Source organism: Ochotona princeps, chromosome 7 (genome assembly GCF_030435755.1).
Source record: "Ochotona princeps isolate mOchPri1 chromosome 7, mOchPri1.hap1, whole genome shotgun sequence".
In the NCBI taxonomy this organism is placed as follows: Eukaryota; Metazoa; Chordata; class Mammalia; order Lagomorpha; family Ochotonidae; genus Ochotona; species Ochotona princeps.
In genome coordinates this window covers 81,072,566-81,095,111 of record NC_080838.1, presented here as the reverse complement: position 1 = coordinate 81,095,111, position 22,546 = coordinate 81,072,566, and the positions used below count along the sequence as shown (strand labels likewise).

The 22,546-nt window shown below is 48.5% G+C and overlaps 2 protein-coding genes across 5 annotated transcripts in view; both read left to right on the top strand.

The window, feature by feature from the left end:
- The window catches only part of EXOC1 (exocyst complex component 1), a 52,090-nt gene extending 37,771 nt beyond the window's left edge, over positions 1-14,319 (top strand). For all 3 annotated transcript variants that reach the window (XM_058667285.1, XM_058667286.1, XM_058667287.1), the window contains 8 exons: positions 297-460; positions 1,004-1,111; positions 3,032-3,108; positions 3,620-3,848; positions 7,091-7,274; positions 8,225-8,424; positions 11,738-11,932; positions 13,671-14,319. In XM_058667285.1, coding sequence (XP_058523268.1) covers positions 297-460; positions 1,004-1,111; positions 3,032-3,108; positions 3,620-3,848; positions 7,091-7,274; positions 8,225-8,424; positions 11,738-11,932; positions 13,671-13,823 — 1,310 coding nt within the window. In that variant the 3' untranslated portion in view covers positions 13,824-14,319. The remainder of the gene's footprint in view (positions 1-296; positions 461-1,003; positions 1,112-3,031; positions 3,109-3,619; positions 3,849-7,090; positions 7,275-8,224; positions 8,425-11,737; positions 11,933-13,670) is intronic.
- A 7,049-nt stretch (positions 14,320-21,368) lies between these two features.
- The window catches only part of CEP135 (centrosomal protein 135), a 51,879-nt gene continuing 50,701 nt past the window's right edge, over positions 21,369-22,546 (top strand). Inside the window, exon 1 of one of the 2 annotated variants that reach the window (XM_058667283.1) lies at positions 21,369-21,563. The gene's annotated coding sequence lies outside the window, so the exon portion shown is untranslated. Of the gene's footprint in view, positions 21,564-21,994; positions 22,017-22,546 lie in introns of those variants that run through there. The other variant, XM_058667284.1, reaches the window with a different exon arrangement.

The window sequence follows — 22,546 nt, the reverse complement described above, 5'->3', positions numbered from 1 at the left end:
TGGAAAACAAACCCTCCTGCTCTCACTCTGCAGTGTGATGATGGTGCTTGCTGGGGCATAGATGCACCGTGTGCAGAGTCCCTTTTGGGCCCCTTCTAAGGATCTGTGTGGCTCTGCATCCATCACCAAAAGCTCAGGAGGCGGACACAAAAGTTAGTGAAGGAGAAGTGCACTCTGCAGCCCGCCCCAGCGGGTAGCCTTGTGTGCCAACCAGGGGGAGCCCCAGAAGGACAGTGGGAGAACTCTGGATCTCGTGTCCTGAAGATCACAACAGTCAGAGTCTTATTATTTCTTAGGTCTTCATGGGAGTTCTGGAAAGCTAACTGGATCGACTTCTAGTCTAAATAAACTCAGCGTCCAGGGCTCAGGGAATCGCAGGTCGCAGTCCTCGTCACTGTTGGATATGGGCAACATGTCTGCCTCTGACCTTGATGTCGCTGACAGAACCAGGTTCGATAAGGTAAAGTGGGAGAACCGGCGCCCCGAAACGGCGACCTTAGCGCTTCGCTCGCTGCCGTGGGTGACTGCCTCAGCGTGCGGGGGGCTCAAGGCCTCGGCTCTCTATGATGTTAGCTCTGTCTTACCTGCCAATTCTGAATCAAATCATTTTAAAAATAAAAGTATTAGTCACATGGCAGTCAAAATGTGGATTATCAGTTCAGAAACATAAAAGCCTTGTTAAAATGTATTTCTCATCAATCATAAAATGCATATATCTCAGACCTAAATTGTTAGAGCAACTATGAAGTCCAGAGGAAATCACAGTTTTCTGTTCTCTGACTGTGTTGTGGGTAAGTCTTGGAAGTTTATCCGTGTGTCCCTCCTGCCGGAGCTGACATGAGCAGCTGAGGGCTCAGTGAGGCTGGCTGATACAGCGTTGCCACAGCGCTCTCGGACGACTTTGCTTTTGGGATTCTGTTGGGATTACAGCTTCAGGACTAGAGACTCCTGACAAGCTTCCGGAACAGACCTGTCATTCCAGGATCATTCTGGTTTTCTTCAGATCTTTGAACAGGTGCTAAGTGAACTGGAGCCGCTCTGTTTGGCAGAACAGGATTTCATAAGCAAGTTTTTCAAGCTGCAGCCACATCAAAGTATCCCTGGAACTACGGTATGGCTCCCGTTTATTTCGCTGATATTCAGATCAGTAGCATAATTAACCTGGTCAGTGTGTACTCACAATTTCAAAGGAAAGCATTTATAGTGTAACCATGATTAAAATAATTTTTGACATGCCACAAAATAATAAAAGCAGTGATGGAGTTGAGACATCTAATTGAACATACTAGACTATCTTAAGTCTATTCATTCACTTAATTATGGGGTGGTTGAGGGGATGTCCCAATTTACCTTGTCAGGCCATTATTTATAAAACTGCTTTAGGGGCAGATGTTTGCCTCAGAGGCCAAGTCACAGCTTGGGACACGTGATTCCCTGTCATAGTACCAACTTGAGTCCCAGCTACGTGGCTTCCAGTCCACTTCGTGCCGGCGTGTGTGATGGGAGATGACAGTGGATTGCTCAGGATTTGCATCCTTTGATACTGACATGGGAGAACCAGCTGGAGCTCAAAGCTCCCAGCTTTGATTGATCTCTGGTGGGCATTGGGGAATGAGCTAGATGATGGAAGACTTCTGTCTGTAAAATGAAAATAAATTGAAAACATTTTTTCAAAAAGTAATTTTAATATTTCCACTGGCGTTAAGACAAATACATTTTAAAAAGGAAAAAAGCTGGTATTTGAGTATAAACACTATGGTGTGGATACAGGCAAGCGTGCACGCACACACACACGCACACACACACACACACACACGATGAGCCTCAGAGCTTAGTGTGGATCTTCCTTTTGGCTTTGTAACTACCATGCCTTTTAGATGGCATCAGTGTAGGAAGAACAAAGGAAAGGTGTTCTAGATGATTCTAAAGAACTTAAAGACAATATAAGGAGTGTGATTTTGGCTCCTGACTTGAACCTGGCCCAGACCTGGCTGCCATATCCCCATGCAAGGAGAGAGCAGGCAAATGGAGGCTCTTTCCTTGTCTCTGGCTCGCCCTCTCTCTATCATTCTGCATTTGAAAATAAATAAACAGGGCTTGGCAGCGTGGCCTAGTGGCTAAGGTCCTCGCCTTGATCCCATATGGCCGCTGGTTCTGATCCCGGCAGCTCCACTTCCTCTCTGTCTCTCCTCCTCTCAGTATATCTGACTTTGTAATAAAAATAAAAAATAAATCTTTAAAAAAAAAAAAAAGAAAATAAATAAACAAATCTTGAAAAAAGATTTTCACTTCAGACAGCCAGTGTAAAAAGCAATCGTGAAATGAATGAGAAATAATACTGAGTTTTAGTCGAATGATTGATGAAATGTCTTAATTTTTTATTTTTTAATTTTCTTTTGAAAGTTTTGGGAAAGGACTTTTTTTAAGTAAAAAAAATAAGTGCTTATTTTATTTGAAAGGCAAAAAGAGAGTGAAATGTTCCATTTGCTGGTTTAGTTTCTTAAAGCCTGTGGAAGCCAGGGCTGGACCAGTAGGAACCAGGAGCCCCGAGGTGGGTCTGGGTCTCTCCCTTGTGGGTCACAAGGCCCCCGAGTATTTGCCGTCATCTGCAGTCTCCTGGAGTGCACATTAGCAAGAACTGGGGTTTGAAGCAGGAGAGCAGGGCTGCACAGCACTGCCCTGACGGGGCAGGCCTGCCTCGTGCCCTCTAAGTGTCCCTGCCTCCAGTTCTTTGTTGAGCTGCCCTCGGATCCCTGCCCTTCGGCAGCTCCCTGCCCTCACGTGCACGCGGGGGAGAACACAACTTCTCTCCACACACCAGTTCTCCTGGGAAACCAAGGGACAAAGCATTTCATGAACGTTCCTCAACAGCCTGCTAAATTATATAGCTTTGTCAGTAACACTACTTTAAAAATCATTATTTTTCATAATTATTCTCTCTGAGGAACTTTAAGGCTGAGCAGGCTTTTGTTGTATAAACTAGTCAGGTTGTTGGTCTTTAACGATGTAAAGTGCCTGATAATTTTTCCAGACTGAAGCCGAGGACCTGGATGGAGGGATATTGTCACGACAGCATCATCCCGGGGCACCACTGAATGTTGCATCCGAGTATGTTTCTTCCCGGCTCTCATTTGTTTTGGAAACAGTAACCTTCAAATGGCAGTATAGAGAGGGAGCTGTTCTTTGAGGGGTCCCGAGGATCCTGAGACACCTGCCACCACTCAGTGCCGATGGTGGAATATGATGGGTCCTGTATAGAACTGAAATAGGCCCTGGTGCAGGGGCAGATCATTCTCCCAGAACCCACAACATGCTGTCAGTTCTGGCATCTGCAGGTGAATTGCTGCGTATTTCTTACAAGTCACAAGGTACATTTCAAAGAACCAGCCCTTACACATAGTATAAAATTAATCAGTGATAAAACATGACATCAAAAGAATATGTTATGTCAGAAAATGTGGTAGAATAAGTAGCTCCTCATCACTAGGCATTTTTAGTTGAAAAAAAAATCAAATTTTAGTTACTTTGTATACACCCATATGCCCTACAGGTTAAACTTAAGCCTGAATTTATCCAAAGCTGGTAATCACTGTCAGTATCTTGTGTCTTTTCCCAACAGGAAAGATATAATCCGTCAAATGATGATTAAAATATTCCGCTGCATTGAGCCAGAGCTGAACAACCTCATTGCGTTAGGAGACAAGATCGATAGCTTCAACTCGCTGTACATGCTGGTGAAGATGAGCCATCACGTGTGGACCGCACAGAACGTGGACCCCGCCTCCTTCCTGAGCACCACGCTCGGCAACGTCCTGGTCACTGTCAAGAGGAACTTCGACAAGTGCATTGTAAGTTCCTTAAAGTAAATGTAAGGGAGACGAACAGTCATTCCCTCACTGGGCAGGGCTCCCGGAGCCTGGTACTGGGGTGTCGCCTAGGTGGCCCCAGACAGCGCGTCCCCCTCTGCACTGTGACTGCTGGTCATCTATGCAGCAGGTGCTGTGGTGGCCCCAGGGGAGCTGATTAGTGTCTGACCGAGACCTCCAAATTAAGCAAACGAGGTGGTCACCGGGATCTGTTGTTCATTCATCCGTTTCCTCTCTCTGTTTCTCTGTTGCTTTTTATTTTTTTTTAATTGGGAAAGCAGATGCACAGAGAGGTGAGATAGAAAGTCTTCCTTCTGCTGATTCACTCCCCAAGTGCCCACAATGACCAGAGATAAGCCTATCCGAAGCCAGGAGCCAGGAGCTTCTTCTGGGTCTCCCACATGAGTTCGGGGTCCCAAGGTTTGGGGTCATCCTCTACTGCTTTCCCAGGCCATAAACGGAGCTGGATGTAGAATGGAGCAGCCAGAATATGAACCGGCAACCATATGGGATCCCACCATATGGGATAAGGCGAGAACTTTAGCCACAAGGCTGCAGTGCCAAGCCATATTCTTTTTTTAATGTATTCCAATAAAACAAATTATTTTGATTAGAGTGTCTAGCTGGGTTGTTTTGTGGCTTTAATAATTGTGCTGTTTTAAGAATAAATGGTTCTTATAATAACTTCAGGAGTCATTATTTTGTAGTAGGGGAAAAAATTAACAGCTTTTTTATTGTCCCTTGGATTTGCTGAGCTCGAGGCGAGAATTGGGCTGAGCCAGGCGTCAGAGTGCTAAGGCACTTCGTGTGCAGTTGGTAGGTGTCATTGAGCGCGTCTCCTGCACGCCATCCAGGTCAGAGCCGGCTCTGAACACCAATGGAAGAATGGGACAGAAACATGAAAATGAGGTGTTTTAAACGCTTAACAGCACTCTGTGTCCGCTGTTAAGACTTCAAGGGTAAGCTGAGCAGGCTTGTTGGTTGGGAAGGACTCTACCAAATGACCTCACTGGGCGGCTGCAGTACTCTGACATCTGGTGGCCGCTCAGGTCTGTTGTCCTGGTTCTCACACCCCACCCCACTTCTCCAGCAGCGAATGTCCATACAGGCGGAGGCAGTGAGTGCCAGGGGACAGCCAGGACGCTAACCTCAGGACACCGTGCGTTTCCAGAGGAGCAAGGTGTGGACACTTGTGTTAGTAAACTGACTTCCCGTGGAGCTGAGAATGGGGTGTCAGGTGGCTGTGGACCGGTTTCAGATGAAGTGCTGGGCACGTTACCTGGCACCTCTCTGTGAGCCTGCAGGGCAGAGGAGGCAGTGGTGCTAGTCAGAATCATCAGCTGCTTGTTGAAGAATGATCTTGTTACTCCAGAGAGGGCAGGGAGAAACCAAGTAACGCAGGCAAGCCATAAATCCACGTTTTGTCCTTGGTGGCTTATACATCTAAAGGAGTGACCTGTTGCCACCAGGCAGGAGTCCTCCTGCTGCCCGTCGCTCATGGTTCTCTCACGTGGACTCAGGACTTCTCCAGTGCTCAGTAGCCTGTGTTTGGTAAGCTTTGTCTGCTTTAGTACTGGGCAGCAGCAAATGACTCTAAAATGGTAATGAAGTCACAAATGTCAGGGAACTAGACAGATAGCCTGGGCGTTTGAATGCTTCATCAGGTGCCCCAATCCTATGTATCTAGAAATATCTAGTGCTCTTCCAAGGACAGGGCTAAGAAAGGGAACTCACCTTGAACTCTTGCTAAAATTACAGAGTGGCTCTCATGTGACAGTGCTACCACGCTGTGCCTTTCTCAGCCGCCTTTAGTCTGGATTGACACTTCTCTGTGGACACTGTAGAGCTGTACTGCTACACTCTGAGCATTGTAGGAGTTGGTTAAATTGGTGTAGACAGTGGAGAGACATGGCATATAGTACCATGTGGCCATCATCATGTTACACACACTGAATAACCCCGTGTCCTTGGGCTAATTGAGGATTGGGCTGGAAATAGTATATGTTGGTAGCTTGAAAGAACTGTGGATCATTTCTGTCAGAATTTGTTTCTTGATGACTCTTTTCTTTCTTGGATGCACTGTTTCCACCGTACTGGTCAGAAAGCCCGAGAGGAGCTCTCATGTAGAACGCTCTCTCTTCAGTGTTCAAGTACATTGAATCTGTGATCTGTTCTCCTTGTGTTTTAGCGACACACACACTCTATCTGCGTGCAACCCCGTAAGAGCGATAGACCCAGCATTTGTAAAGCAGTGTCTGCTGCAGACCAGGCACAGGTCTGAGCCTGTCACCCACACCATCTCACCCGGCCCTGACACACAAGCCCCACAAGCTAGGTGCTTCAGAACACACCCCTCATTTTCCAGGTCCCAGCTCCTGCTCTGTTTGGTAGTGACAACACTGAAGTTATCAGTAGACAAAGTGAAACATGAATAAAGATAAAATGAAGCAGTTCACTGTGTCACAGACTTTCTCACAGGTTATGCCTTCAGCATAGAAATCAAGTCATTCTTTCTCTTATCTACATGTTACACAGTTTTCACGCGTGCCCCCACAGTCTCAGCAGTGAAGTCAGAAGTTTGAATGTTCCTGGAGCTCGATCCCCTCGGAATGACAGTACCAGATGTGACTGGATCTTTCTGAACCCAGCTGCCTGGATTCTGTGCATGTGAAACAGCCAGCCTTCCATTCGTCAGCATTGCGCACAAGCGCTTTGCTGAACATAAATAGTGCACATGTGGCCCACGATGGAATGCAGTCCATGTCAAAATGCCCGTGTTCTTGCTGTGTTCGTACGCATGCCCGAGAGTTTGTCCCCAAGAGGGATTTTAAGCTGGTAGACTGATGGGAAATGAAATGGCTGGCCACATGCCTGGCAACCGTAAGAGCCTGCGAGAGATTCCCCGTGCTGACTTCGCGGCCTGACGCCCGATCGGGCCATAAGTGACAGAACTGACCCTGAGAGTCTTGTCTTTGACGGAGGTCTTGCTTGTATTTTTTTTTCTAATAATTAGGAATTTTTTTCCTTGATTTTATTTTCTTAAATGATAAGACATATTAGAAAAGCATTTGTAAAGCATAGTATCATTTTTTGCTGATTCTGCTCAATTAATGAGTATCCAAAATATTTTAGGTCCTGTGCAAGCTCTGCCTATGTGCTGCATAATTAAATGACAATCCCACGTCGGTTCTAAATTGCTTGGTTGTTTTTCTTTGTGCCTTTAGAGTAACCAGATAAGACAGATGGAAGAAGTAAAAATCTCAAAGAAGAGTAAAGTCGGGATTCTTCCATTTGTTGCTGAATTTGAAGAGTTTGCTGGACTTGCAGAGTCGATCTTTAAGAATGCGGAGCGTCGTGGAGATCTAGACAAGGCCTATACGAAACTCATCCGAGGCGTGTTTGTCAATGGTGAGCTTCCAGGGCAGGAACCTCTGTGCTCATGGTCGTCCTCGCTTCTGCTAACTTAGAAATTGGATATTACACCAGGCATCATCATCGTTTTATTTGTCAGCTCACTGGGGTAGAGATTGTCTATTTTAATTGGTATTTCATTGATTTCATCTATGTAAGAATATTTCAGATTTGGGGGCCGGCTCATTGGCGCAGCGCAGGCCACCTGCAGTGCCCGCATCCCTAGTCTAGTCCCGGCTGCTGCACTTCCATGCGGCTCCCACCAATGACGGGAAAGCAGTGGGTTATGACCTGAATGAAGAAGCTTTGAACTGGCCCGGCTCCAGCTGGAACCGCCCCTGGGGAGTGAGCCAGAGGGGGAAATCTCACTTTCTGTCTTGACCTCTCTCTCTCCATATCTCTGACAAGTAAAATAAATAATTTTTTATTTCATTTTTTCATGTCAAACTTGCCCATCTTTCCTTTTATGGCTTCCCTTTATGGTCAGCTGGAATTAAGGAAGTCACATCATTATTATTTCAAATTAATAAAGTCAACATTTTTTATTAGCTTATAATGATATTTATTTGCTTTTAACATTTTAAGTACTAGAGCAATTTAAAGTTTAGATAGAAGATGTGAAGTAGTGATCTAAATTTAGTGTGTTGAGAAGGAATAGCTGGTTATCCTAACACATTTTGAAAAATTGATTTCCCCACTGATTTGAAATAGCATCTTTATTTTATGCTGAACCTTCCGTTTTTCTGCGGGGCTGTTGTGGAATGATTTTGTATTGTGGCCAGTGAATGTGGAAACCTTCCAATATGGCACACTAATTCCAGAAATGTGCTCAGTTGTTAAACTCACACATGAAAGAAAAAAAGCACAAAGAATCCCATCAGTGCATGTGTTGCCGCTTGCGGGGTGCACATGCCAGAGATGCTGCTGTGTGTTTTCCTTGCTTGTAGTGGAGAAAGTGGCCAGTGAAAGCCAGAAGACCCCCAGGGATGTGGTTATGATGGAAAACTTCCACCATATTTTTGCAACGCTTTCCCGTTTGAAGATTTCCTGTCTGGAAGCTGAGAAAAAGGAAGCCAAGCAGAAGTACACAGACCACCTGCAGTCTTACGTCATTTACTCCTTAGGGCAGCCTCTTGAAAAATTAAATGTAAGTGTCTCCACTTACCTCTCCCTTGGCTTCGAACCTGTTCATGTCTGTCTGCATTCGGTGACGCCATAGTCACTGGTCCTGTCTTCGCGGGAAGGACTCACCACCCATGTGGCCAGCTTGCCAGATTCTGCTGGATACTCGGTGTACATCGTGTCTTTGCATTCTACCCTGCGTGCTGTGACTTGGACAGGATTCTCCACACTTGGCAAATGAGGAAACTGAAAGTCACCACGTAGTCTGAAAGTAGCCAAGCTGGAAGGTGAACCTACATTAGGTTTTTCCATTGCTCTGCAGTTGTTCCTGCTGGCTTTGTTTTTGCTTTTAAGATTTGTTTTTTTCCTGTTTTTTTGTTTGTTTGTTTGTTTTTCATTTTATGACACAGTTTCATAGGCTCTGGGATTCCCCTAAGTCCTACCCCCATATTGAGTTCCTCATTGTTACAGTAGTACAGTTTATAACCAGTCATTATTCCTTCATTGCAGACATGGACCATGCATCTTATTGTCCAGATAAATTCAGTAGTTTCATCCTTGGTCTGAAAGTAGAGCTGGCAGAATATCATCCCTTTAAAGGAAGACTTACCGAAAAAGGAGAAATAGAGACAGACAGATGTTTCATCTACTGCTTCACTCCCCAAATGACCACTGCAGCCAAACCTGGGCCCCTCCCACGCCAGAATCCCCCACATGGTTGTAGGAGCCCAAGGACTTGGACCACTTTTTGCTGCTTTCCCAGGCACATTAGTAGGGAGCTGGACCAGAGCAGAGCAGCTGCAACTGGAACCATCTGGGCTGCCAGCATCGCAAGTGAAGGTTTAGCCTACTGTACCATGGCCCCAGACCTTCCTGCTTCTTAACTCGTGTCTGACCGGGGACAATTTCAGAAACTTTTATGAAGTGCAAGAAATCCAAAAATGCTTTTGGTAATTGCCTTTTCATTTTTTTTTTTTCTTGCTTGAGTAGTTTTTCAGAGCAAGTCTGATATAAAAAGTGGTAGCTCTGGCACTTTTTACAATAAGGTTTAAGTGGACCTATCTGAAGTTTTGCTTACAGTATGAGTAGTCATCTTTTATAAGTGCTTACTTTTAGATCAAATGAAATGTTATCAGCAATTCAGGGAACTCCCTAAAAGACATCCAATCAAATACAGAACCAGTTCCATGCAAGGTTAAGAAGACACCATCATCAACGCAGTGAGTCTGTGGAGGAGAGGCCACCTAATGCTTAGCTGCTGTGCTCGAGGCATCACCTTCCAAGAGGCCTGCATTGCGGAGCAGCCCACTGAGTCGTCGCCCGTGACGCCAGCATCCCAGCCCGACTGCGCCACTTGCCATGCAGCTCCCTCCTCACGGGCCTAGGAAAGCAGTGGGATGTGCCCCAAGGAAGTGGTCCCTGCCACCCACATGGCGCTCTGGGCTCCTGGCATCAGCCTGGCCCGGCCTCAATCGCTACAGTCAATCAGAGAGTGAACTGGGAGATGGAAGATTCTCTCTCTCTCTCTCTACTCCGCCTTTCAGATAAATAAGTGAATCTTGAAAGAGAGGGAGAAAATACAGATATGGATCCTTTACTTTCTAACATTGTGATGGAAGCTCTAACCGTGTAACAACACCTTCGGATTCATAAGAAATATGGAAAGGAAAGTCAGGATTAGCATTTTCTGGATATGAATTGTTGAAATTATTGGTCTCTGGTAAAGTGATCGGGTTCAGATGAATGTGTACAGTGGTGACTTTCCAGTAGTAACCAGTTAAAAACTTATATAGAAACAAAATTTTTAAGAGACCAGGAGTAAAGTTATTTTAAAAAACCATGTGATAAAAATAACAATAATTTCTAGCAAAATTTTAGGAACAAGTGATTAGAGGGAGGGCGTTTTAGTCTTGAGTATGAAGTCATGTAGTACCCAGCTGTGGGTATGCCAATGGCCAAAAAGCACATAGTAAAAAGAATATTTGTAATAATAAAGCAGCGTCTATTTAATATAAAAACTTTGGGTGCTGGCACTGGGTGTAGTAGGTTCCTGTATGGGCACTGGTTCACGTCCCAGCTGTTCCACCTCCTGATTATGACCTGGGAAAGCAGCAAAAATTGGCCCAAATCACGGGCCCCTGCACCCATGTGGGAGACCTGAGAGCTCCTGGCTCCTGACTTTGATCAGCCCACATCTGGCCATTGCAGCTGTTTGGAAAGCGAACCAGAGGATGAAAGGTCTCTCTGTGTCTGTCCTTCTCTCTGCAACTCTGCCTTTCAAATAAGAATAACTCTTTCAATAGAATCTTTTTTAAATAAGCAGTAAGAGGGACGGGTGTGTGACACTGCAGATTAAGCCGCTGCTTGGGCTGCCCATGTTTCATGTGTGCGTGTGCCTGGTTCGAGTCCTGTCTGCTGCACGGCCAGCCCAGCTTCCTGATCCTGCACACCCTGAGAGGCAGCAGCAGGTGGCTCACGGACCGCATCCCTGCTGCTCGGAATCACAGCCCTCCAGCCTCTGGAGCTGTGGCCGGCTGGGGAAGGAGCCAGCACGAGGCAGAGATCTCTCTCTGTTGCCCTACCTTTCCAATAAATGAATTTCTTTTTTTAAATCAGTAAGAAAAGTGTTAAGACCCCAAGTGTAGATGAGTAAGGGCCTTGAATCATTACTGAATGTAAGAGAAAGCAGGTTTGCTTCATCTGTTGCCAGAGAAGTATGAATTCAAATAACAGGCTTATTCCACTCTGACAAGGAATGTTTTTTCTTGTGGTGATGTTGATGACAGTATGGGGACATGGCAGGCTCAGTACCAACGATGGAGCTTCTCTGGAAAGCACTTTGTGCAGAGTCTCCAGAACTGATAGTTTATGCTTCTGTTTGAGTGATTACAGTCTTAGAAATGTATGCTGGAAAGTAATCAATCCAGTTAAGTGCTTACATACCAGATGTTTATGGCAACTGTATTTTTATAATAGATTTCTAAAAATTGATCTAGATTTTTCTGATCCATTGCCAAAGTGGGAGGATATTAACTATCCAGTACTGGAGGAATGAATAACTTACTCTGGGTTCAGTCAGTGCAGGGAATATTCTGCAGCCGTTCTAATGCCTACCTAGGAAGTACAGCGCATGCTCATGGATGTGTTTACACAGGAAAGGTCGGAAGGAAGGCTCGGTTGTCAGTGCTGCCTTTCCGGGCTGTGGTCGCAGGTGGTGAGGATTTTCTTCTCTGTACTCTCATGGTTTTTGTACCATGAGTATATATGATTTTGTGATCATTTCTGTGTCGATGCTCATGAGAATGGGTCACCGCCATTGTTTCTCTTCCTCCTTCAAGCATTTCTTTGAAGGCGTGGAAGCCCGGGTGGCACAGGGCATAAGAGAGGAGGAAGTGAGCTACCAGCTTGCATTTAACAAGCAGGAACTCCGCAAAGTGATCAGAGAGTACCCTGGGAAGGAAGTGAAAAAGGGCCTGGACAACCTGTACAAGAAGGTGGACAAACATCTGTGTGAGGAAGAGAACCTGCTGCAGGTAGGCCTGTGGCTCCTCTGCACCTGCTTGGGGATCCTGGACTCCTGGGCGGGCTGGGGTGCGGTGTGCAGGCACACTAATAAAGTTTGAAGAAGGGGTGGTGCACATAGGAACAGCAGCAATGAGTTCTGCCCATTTGTGTTTCTGTTTTGTGGTGTTTTTCTTTTGTGTGGTGCTCTTTTAGATTAGGGAGATATCAACAAACGGAATACAGGATATCTTAGACAGGAATTCATCATTTGCTAAGATGTGTGACTTTGGCCAAGTTAATTCCTCTGGGCCTCAGTATCTTTATCTGAAAATGAAAATTATACTTCCCTCCTGCAGGATGCCCTGCTGCTGTTTGCTTTATGGATAGAAAATCCAAGCATTGAAGGGGTGGAGTAATAGACCACGACCCCAGATCTTATAGATGCTGGTGCCAGCTTAAACCCCACACAGAAGCCAGTGTTCTTTATAAACAGCCCTTATGGAGTAGCCCAGAGATGAGTGAGAATACTGATTTTAGCCTGGTAGAAGGCTTGGTAAGGGCTGCTGGTCTGCCCTAAGCTCTGAGGGAGTTCCTGCAGGTGGAGTTACGCTGGGGGCTGGCTGGCTGGCTCAAAGAGGGAGCATGAGCGACAGTGAGAAGCAGGAAGTGTAGACTCAATCATGAGAGGTGTGATGAGTGTGGGGTTGACAGAAACTGGAGTTTAATGAAGCTTAAGATTTACAGGGAAAATTCTAGAAGAATACAGTCCCTCAGCTCTCAGAGATGGTGTCATAATCGTCACCCTGACCAGGTCACCACAAGACGTGGGTGATGTGGGCATAAAGCTCCTTTGGACTGAAGCACAGTGGCCTTGCTGAATGTAATCTGCTAATGGATCTACTGTGTCTGTGTGTATCAGATTCTGCCTTGGTTGCCTGCCCCTTGTCTCCACTGTTACATTAGAAATTCCTTGGTTGCACACAGTAGGTCTGACTCATCTTAGGCACAGGTCCTTCATAGCATAGCAGCAAGCAATGTTCTGCATCAGTTTCTAGAAAAATAACGTCAGGGGCTAATGCAATGGCATGGACAGGTGATCCTCTGCCTGCTAGCACCAGCATCCCATGTGGACGCCAGTTTGTGTCCCAGCTTGTCCACTTCCCATTCAGTTCCCTGCTTGTGGCGTAGGAAAGCAGTAGAGGATGGCTCAAGGCCTTGGGTCACTGAATCCATATGGGAAACCTGAGGAAGCTCCTGCCTGCAGGTCAGCTCAGCTTTGACCATAGCGGTCATCTAGGCAGTGAACTAGCGGACGGAAGGTCTGTCTCTCCTTCCGTCTATAAAATCTGCACTTCAAATTAAAAAAATAAACAAGTCTCTCCACTAACGTATTAGTTTAGTTTATGTGCATAGAAGCACATACCCGCATCAGTGTTGGATTCTCGAGTGTGTGTAACAACGGCAGAGGCGTACGGAGCCCTTACTGTGACCAACACTGTTTTAAGCACTTCATGTGTATTCACTCATTTAGTGCTTCCAAGAAATGTAGGAGGAAGCTACAGCTTGTATCTTACAACTGAGGGCAGGAATCCCAGGGCCACAGTGTCATGTGCCTGGGGTCCCGCAGCCAGGAATAGCCTCTGGAGACCAGCCCACACTCGAGCACGGGGCCACACCGACTCCTTACCTGTGCCTTGGCGTTATTTCTACGTTTGCATTCTGGTTGTTCGCACAGTTGGGTAATTTCTGTCTGCTTGCTTACACCAGGTGGTGTGGCACTCCATGCAGGATGAGTTCATACGCCAGTACAAGCACTTCGAAGGACTGATTGCTCGCTGCTATCCGGGATCCGGGGTCACCATGGAGTTCACTATTCAGGACATTCTGGATTATTTCTCCAGTATTGCACAATCCCACTAGGCCTTGTGCGAGAAGAACAGGCTAAGAAACACCCAGAGTACCTCAGACACTAGAAAATGTCAAGCAGCTGCTTTGGGAACGCAGACCGAAAATTCTATGTGTTACTAACGTCAGATAAAGGTATATGTTACTACAGTGTTTTAAGTGCAGAAGTACCAGCCTACATGACAGCTTTGCTTGCCCAGTCGGTTGTGTACTAACTTAAGCATTTCTCTCATCAGAAAATGCTGTTAGCACTTTGCAGTAACTGATCAGGACATTTTGCTTTACTGCCTCTTGAGTTTGGGAGTGGTCATCCTGTACCCATAGCGCTGGGAGCTGTTCAGCATCACTACTTCTGTGTTCCTTATAAATCATGTAACTACTAAAAGACTGCAGGATCGTTTTCCCTACTCTCTAACAAATGTGGATCAGGGAACTTGTGAAGTTGTCCGTGGTAAACTCACTTTAAGGAAGATGTGACTATGTAGTAATAAAGACATTTTTGAAGAAGTGAGCATTTGAAGCAGGTGTTTTCCCAGGCTGGTAAGATGCCAGTTAAGGCAGCTCCATCCCACGGCAGGGACTCCGGGGTCAAGTCTCAACTCGCGCTTCCAACTGCAGGTTCTTCCTGATGTAGCCCCTGCAAGGCAGATCTTCCGAAAGGGTCACTCCCTGCCACCCCTGCAAGGCAGATCTTCCGAAAGGGTCACTCCCTGCCACCCCTGCAAGGCAGATCTTCCGAAAGGGTCACTCCCTGCCACCCATGCAAGCTCGTGGCTGCACTTCAGCCCGCCCAACCCCAACTCTTGTAAGAATTGGGGAGAGGACCAGCTAACAGGAGCTTGCTTGCTGTCATGCTCGCTCTCTCCTGCTTCTCTAACCAATATTTTCAATTGGCATTTGATAATACTTAGATATGTTAAGTGTATGTTCTATATAAAAGCAAGTTCTTTAAAAATCAGTGTATAGGAGCCAACATCATGACACAGCAATAAAACTGCCTCTTGCAACATCAGCGTCCTTGAATGCTGCAGGATCCCATATGGGCACCAGTTCAAGTCCTTGCTGTACCACTGCTGATGCAGCTCCCTGCTCATGTGCACCCTGGGCTGGCTCATGTAGTTGGACCCCTGCCACCTACGTGGGAGACCCAGATGAAGTTCCCACGTCCAGGCTGGGGCACAGCTGTGGCAGGCATTTGGGGCGTGAGGCAGCAGATAAGAGATCTTGTCACTCTGTCTTCCAAACAGTAAAGGATGTGAAGCTGCTTGAATACAAATGCTTCTAGAAGCCTAAGTTGACAGTCGGCTAAACCATGTACCACTTCTCTGGATGTAAGGTATGATTCAGCATGTGCTGCAGGGCTGTGGGGGCCAACCCTGACTGCACTTCGGGGTCACCGACTCTGCTGGTCAGAGGCAGGGCCCGGCTCCACATGCAGTCACCACGTTTCAGGTGGGCCAGCATGGTGGGGCCCTGGCACCTGCCAGTGCATCCACCGGGGAGGCTTGGATGGAACTTCTGGGTTTGTTTTGACTCTGCCCTGGCCATTGCAGCCATGTGGGGAGTGAACCAGTGGATGGAAGATCTGTTTGCCCCACCTTCTCTGTTACTCTGCCTTTCAAATAAACAAATCTTAAAAAACAAAACAAAAACCTTACAAAATCCCTTTAATATCCCATGTTTGCCCAGACACCATTCCCTTCCTTTTTTTTTTTTTTTTTTTTTTTTGCGTCCCAGATCACTCTTGCATTTTGGAATCATTTCCTTATTTTCAGTTTTGTATTTATAGCCCTAAACCACTCCCTAGTTGATTTCACAGGATTTGGAGTTTTTTCCCCTGTCACTGTCCTCTTTATCTGTGCGGCCACAGCTAACATTCCGTCATTTTCACTGCGGTGTTGATTGCCCACTGAACGCACCTTCATTCTTCAGTTCTACTGACAGGCACTTGGTATTGTAGCTTTTTGTTATCACCACCAGAAGCCCTGGCAGGCTCCTTGTCGGGATCTTGGGCTAATCCTTAGGAACACCTGCAGCATCTCTTCATGGCAGTGGCTGTCAGCACTCACCAAGTCCCCAGATTCCCAGGGAGCTTTGAAAAGCTGTAGGTGCCATGGCCCTAAGAAAGTGTGTAGACCCTAAAACTTAATATGAATAAAAGGGGGCTTGGCACAGTGGCCTAGCGCCTCAAGTCCTCACCTTGAATGCACCAGGATCCCATATGGGCGCTGGTTCATATCCCAGCAGCCCTGCTTCCCATCCAGCTCCCTGCTTGTGACCTGGGAAAGCAGTCAAGGACGGCCCAAAGACTTGGGACCCAGCACCCGTGGGGGAGACCTGGAAGAGCTCCTGGCTCCTAGCTTCGGATCGGATCAGCTCCAGCCATTGTGGCCACTTGGGGAGTAAATCATCAGAGGAAGATTTCTGTATCTCAATATATATATATATATATTATATATATATATATATATGAGTTTGCAATTAAAATAAATAAATCTTTAAAAATATGAATAAAAGGAATATTGAAGCAGTATTAACGTTCATTTATAGTAACTTCAGTTGGAACTTACAGGCCAAGTTGACTTTAACAATATCTCTGAAGATGCTTCTTTGAGCAGTTCTCATACTCCTGTCCACACTTGGTGACTCAGGAGGAGAAAGCGGCCGTGGAATTGGGCCAACCGTAAGATGCATCCCAATGTGCAGAGCCCTGAATCAAAGAAAGGAGGGACACTTAGCGAGGCCACACGAACTCCGACTTTCAGAGGAAATCCCAGATGACATGCCTTTCCTGAGAGCATCAGCCCAAGCTCTTGGCTTCTCTGCTTTTTCAGGGTTCTTGGCACTTAAAAATGATTTCTGGAGCCAGTGTTTGAAACATCAGCCAAATCATTGCTTTGGACTTCCACACTCCTTAATAGAGTGCTTGGTTCCTGGCTGTGCTTCCAACACCTGCTCCTTGCTAATGTGAATCCTGGCAGGCACCGGGTGGTGGCTCAAGTCACACAGTCCCTGCCGCTCTTGTGAGAGACCCGGATGGAATTCCGGGCCTCTGGTTCTGGCCTGACTCAGCCCTGGTTTTAATGGGCATCCAGGGAGTGAACCAAAAAAATTCTCTCCCTTTTACACTTGATCTTAGCCAAAAGGCCGAGAAGCAAATAAATTTGATAACAACTGTGAAGATGGTGTGAAAAATATCAAGCTGTTACAGCCTTAATTTCCCACCTCCTAGTCCCAATTTTGGATGTATAAGCCATTTCTTTCTCTGCCTGGAAAGTTATACTGCTGTTGGTTCGAGGTGTAAGATTGACTAAGTGACTCCGAAGATGAATTGAGTTCTATCTCATCAGTATCTCTCATATTGGACAAAGAAGGTGACTGTTTTCACAGTTTCTTTTCATTAAGAAATCTTGAAGGACTTTTCAAACAAGATCCAGTTTAGCTTTCCTCAAGAGACCCTGCTGTTCCTGTCATTCTCACTTCCTGAAGGGAGACGAAGGACAAGTGTAACTATTCTATTGACGAGAAGCTAGAGATACGCGGGAAATGGAGCATTTAGTTTTACCTGGGGGGCCTCAGGGGCTCTTGGTAAGTTTTGTTCTTCTCCGTATTACTCATTCTTCTAGCAAATGCCAAAATGACCTTTGCAAATATGAACATATTCTACGAACCTCATGCTGGTACACTTTGGTCCCTGTTACAACAACCAAGTCACACATGGTCTCAACCACAATGGGGGAAAACACAGCCATTTCAGCACACTTCTTGGGTTCTCTGAGGGCAGCATTCAGGCTTCGCAGGGTCGACTTCTCCTTCCGTGTCCAGAAGCTCAGCTGATGCAACTTGGAGGTGGGGACCCCCAGAGGACTCATTCCCTGGCGTGCCTGAGTTGATGGTGGCTCTGGCAGGGAGTTGCAGGTCCTCTCCATGTTGGGTCCTTGGAAGGGGTCTCTTTGGGGAGATGTGTTTGAGCTTCCCCAAAAGCAGGTGGCCAAGTTCCAAGGGGGGGAGAGAGTGAGAGCAAGAGGGAAAGTGAGAGACACTTGATTCAAGCCCAAGTTAACAAGTGACTTTGTTTCCGCTGTTAGGGCTTTCAGGGAGAGTTTTACTGGATCCTGGGCTAAAGAACAAGCCTTGGAGGTTAAATTATGACCATGACCACTGAACAGACTCAGAGAACTCTGGAGGGATTTACCTCTGCATGTGTGTGTGTATTTCAAAGGGGGCAGGTGATACCACCCACACCAAGGAGAGCTGCCCCCAGGAGAAGTCAACCCCAGGAGTGTCCAGTCTTCTCCCAGAGACACTCAGCTGTAACACTAAGGTAAGGAACCGTCTGCTCTCCCTTGTACTTCCTAGGTAGTTTGTCCCACGGGGACCAGGGATGCTCTGCCTTTCTCAGATAGATAGGACAAAGGTGTCCATCTGGTCCCCAAGCTCTCCTGGAACCTGGACATCTGGAACCTGTCTTCTGACCCCGTGGTGGGACGTGGGTGGACAAGGGAACCTATGGTCTCACTCCAGATAAATACAGACACTGGAAAAGATGCCATGTGCAGGTACTCACTGATGCCTGTGTGACTCAGCTGCTCGCAAAGCTGATACAGAGGGTCACCGAAGGTGCCAGGCAGGTACACCAAAGGCAAGACAAGCATGCCAGCCCGCAGTTCCGAGCTGACACCATTATTTCTCTGTATACACTGCCGTAGGAAGCAAGGGCATGACTGGTCCAGAGGGAAGTAGCCAGGCAAGTCATGGGCTTGGACAGCACGTCATGTGAACAAGGGCCAGGGCTGAGGGAATTGCTTCTGCAGGATCATCACCAACACGAGGAAGGAGACCCATGTTCCTGGGAGCTCACACTCACAGAGGGGTGGGACAGATTGCAGTGACTTTTTCTTGGCCAATCTACACAACTCAGAGTTGTTTAAACTTCCAGAGTTCAGGGTTAGGCTTCGGTGGCTTGGCAACTTCTACAAAGTAACTTAACCTGTGACCTGGGACACCATTACTCCCTACTTGTTAGTGTCCCCGTGGTGGCTACATGACAAAGTGTCTATGAAGGCATGTCTAGCAGGTACTTAATACACCATGGCTAGCATTGGCTTCTTAGTGGCTCCTTTGTTATCTTTGTGTGCCTTTCCTTCAAGAGCTATGTGTTCATTCTCCTGATCTCACCGGCTTCCACCTCCATGCCTCTTATTTTCTGTGAATTTGTCTCTTGGTATGATAAGGAGCCACTGGCCAAACTTTGCCTAAATTATAGTCTCCCTAATGAACTTGGGCCAACTTTCATTTCTTTTCCAAGCCACAGGCAGGGAGCTGGAGCGAAAGCGGAGCAGTCACAACACAAGTTGACAGCCTGTGGAATGCCACAGGTGTGGCTTAACCTGCTGCACCACAATGCCAGGGTCCCCAGTGCAGTCGTCCTGATATTACTAGTCAGAGACAAATGGAATACTCTTTACAATGATTGAAGATTAGTGGGAGTGGGGGGGGGGGAGTCAGAAGGAGCCAAATCAAGGCTGTGAGGTGGATGCCTAACGATTTCCCACGGATATTCTCACACGCTGCCTCTGTTGGAGAGGTGGAATGGGATGGAGCGATGGTGGGGCTGGGGACGGGGAAGGCTCTCCAGCATAGAGTCCTGGGACATTCTCACACACTGCCTTGTTGGAGAGGATAAGAGGCCAGAGCGTTGGGGGAGGGTGGGGTCTCTCCAGCGGAGTCCTGGGCATTTTTCCTGCTGGAACTTTGGGTGGCTTTCTCCACACGCCGTCCTGATGCACACAGGTCATTGTCCATTGTCCTTTGGTCAACCTATTCTGCCATCTTGATTCTCCACTCTTCTGCTTTCAAGAGTCTGTGTGGAAGGATTGTAGCCACCTGTGCAATCCAAGACAGACCCTGAACCTGGTTGAAAGTCTTTAATCCTGATTAGTCCCCAAAGCATTTCTTGCCATATAATGAAAGGGCTCTGCTGCGGATGTCCTGGGCCGGCTGTCCTGCCTCCAGCAGCTGCTGCTTCCCTGGTGCCTTTTGTAGTTGTTGTCTGTAGGGGAATACTTGTAAAGCTCGCACAGGGCAGGTGCTGCCATCGAAATGTCTCTTGAGAAGCCTGCCGTGTGTGGGTTCAAGTCCAGGTTTTGTTCCCAAGTAGAGCTTCCTGCTAACGCACATCCTGGAAGGCAGCCTCACCGCACGGGGTCCCTGGCACCCACATGGCGGATCTGGCTGCGGTGTCTGGCTTCTGCTTTCCGCCTGCCTAGCCCCAGCTGGTGCAGGCATTCTGGGCGAATCAATGAGGGGATGGAAGATCTCTGTCCATCTTTCAAATAAAATTTTTTTAATTTATGGAAAACAATGAAAAGATTTATTTTGGCACAGAATAATTCTGAAATCTGTGCATACAGAACACATCAGAGGTATGTTGCACAAACATTTGTCTCTGCTGAGCCAGGTGAGTAGTCTAAATGCTTCCAACGACCTGATCTACAGTTATCTTGTTGAATACACTTTTTAGCATTTAGACTGTAGTTTACCCTCCAAGCTTTTCCATTGGATCCCATACACACCCACTTGTCCCTGCTGCATTTAATAATTCTTCATGTTTTTAATGGCACTTACATCTCCATCGAGCCATGAAGCCTCCACAGCACAGCAGCCAGGAATGCCACCCAACATTCTAGTGTGCAGGAAAGAACCTCCCCAGCAGGTGCCACAGGAGTGAGGCCAACTAGATGGCCTTCCAAGCCACTGTACACACACTTCTAAACGGCGGCATCAGAGAACTCTCCTTTGATGGCTCCTCCTGTGGGCTCATTCTCTCGTGCGTCCGATTTCTTCAGCAAAGTCCGTTCGCAGGGACAGCGTTCCTTTTTCTCTTATACCTCCGCCCCCCTCTCCTCCCCATCCTGGATGCCTCATGGAGCCCCGCTAAGGAACACCTCTGTGCTGCCAGGGGGCCAGGCTGTTGTTCCCCCAACCCCTGAGCCGTGCTCATGGCCCTCAGACCCTGGGTAAGCAGCGGCAAGTCTTGCCTTCAGCAGCTAGCCCGAGCCTGGCTTCCCCAGTCACTTGGAGCAGAACTATCTTGAGGCTTTGGACTTCCCCTCTTCTGCACTTATGGGGTTTCAGTACACATTTTCTAAGTGGTGTGTGTTTGGGGCAAAAGGAAACTCCAGAGGCATCCTGATTGGCTGGCTGTCCGGCAGCCATCCTGTTCTGATGTTGATTTACAGCCTCCTCTTTCCGAACACAAGTTTTGTTCTGCAATGGAAAAGAAAAAAGAGGCGTGGTTGTGAGCCGCATGGAAGTCCTGTCCAGAACCCAGCCCGTCGCTTGCTGGAAACACCCGTCAGCAGCTCCTGAAGGCTCAAGCTGACCCGGCACACAAAAGGGAGGTGATGCAGTACTGTGCGCAGAAGAGGGACTGTAACCTATAGAGCGGTTGGCCGAGCCGGCGCGCAGCAGGTGCTCAGCTACCGGACACCCGCCGAGGCTGGCCCGGCCGCCAGGGGGCGCCGCCCGCCGCACCGACCCGCGCGCTTCCGGCCGGCGGGTTCCCGGCGCGCCCTCGCGACCCCGCTCGGTTACCGGGCAACCGTGGCGCCTCCGCCTCCTCCTCCTCCGGGCCGGCCCTGACCGAGGCTCTCTCTCCGCGCCATTTTCAAACTGCCCCTCAGCCGGCGGCGGCGGCGGGGGCGACGAGGCCCGCGGGCGATGAGGCGGCGGCGGCGGAGGCCGGGACTGCCGGTGAGTGCGGCGGGGCCTGCCCGGGCCGCTCCGGCCTCCGGGCCCCGAGCCTGCCGGCCGCGCAGGGGACGCGGGGCCCCTAGAGGGGCAGGGGGCGCGGGGCGCGGGGCCCGAGAGGGACAGGGGGCGCCTGGAGGGGCGCGGGGCCCGGGAGGGGCAGGGGGCGCCTGGAGGGGCGCGGGGCCCGGGAGGACTGTTCCCTGCGCGCCCTGGGCTTCCGGGCCTGCTGGGCCGGGGGGCGCGCTACGGGGTCTGGGCGCGCGCACTGCAGCGGCGCCCGCGGGTTGGGGGGTCGGGGCTGGCCACGGTGGACGGTTCGAGAGCCCCGCGCGTTTGTTTGAGGCTGTCTTGGCTGGAAGCTTGGAGAAGTCCCCCAGGGTTTGGATGGGGGGGATGTGAGCGAGCCCGAGGCCTTGGCTGTCATGGTGTTTTAAAGCGTCGGGAGCAGCCGAGGTGGAGGCCCTGCCCCGGCCGTGCTGAGGCGGTGCGGGGTTGGTTGTTTTTTCCTCCAGTCTGCAGGAGTTTCCTGCATGCTTGCCGGAAGCCCCTGGCCCAGGAGGGAGGGTGTGGGGCAGGAGTGACACCAGGACAGAGGCTTGGGTGAGCTGAGGGCCCCTGGGGAGGTGCCAGTCTGTGTCCACACCCCTCCCCCCGCCCCTGCCTTCCCCCTGGCACGGTGTCTGTGGCAGCGGGTTGATGCCACCTGTTGCTGAGCCCTAGGCGCCCACTCTGGCCACGCACCTGTGTGCGGGTGTCGTCTGGGGCTTCCTGGGGTGCGTGTAGCGTCCCTGGCTTGTGTCCAGAGATCGTGGTGTGCCTGGCTCACCCACCCTTCTGTCGACAGGTGTCCAGGGGATTTCCTCTGGGACACTCTTGTGTCCTCACATAGAGTTTCAGGGTGACAGACTGTGCCCCAAGTGACTGTACCCTTGTTTGTGACAGGGTGCTCCCAGCTTTGCTGACATCTGGCGTTGTGGGCCGTT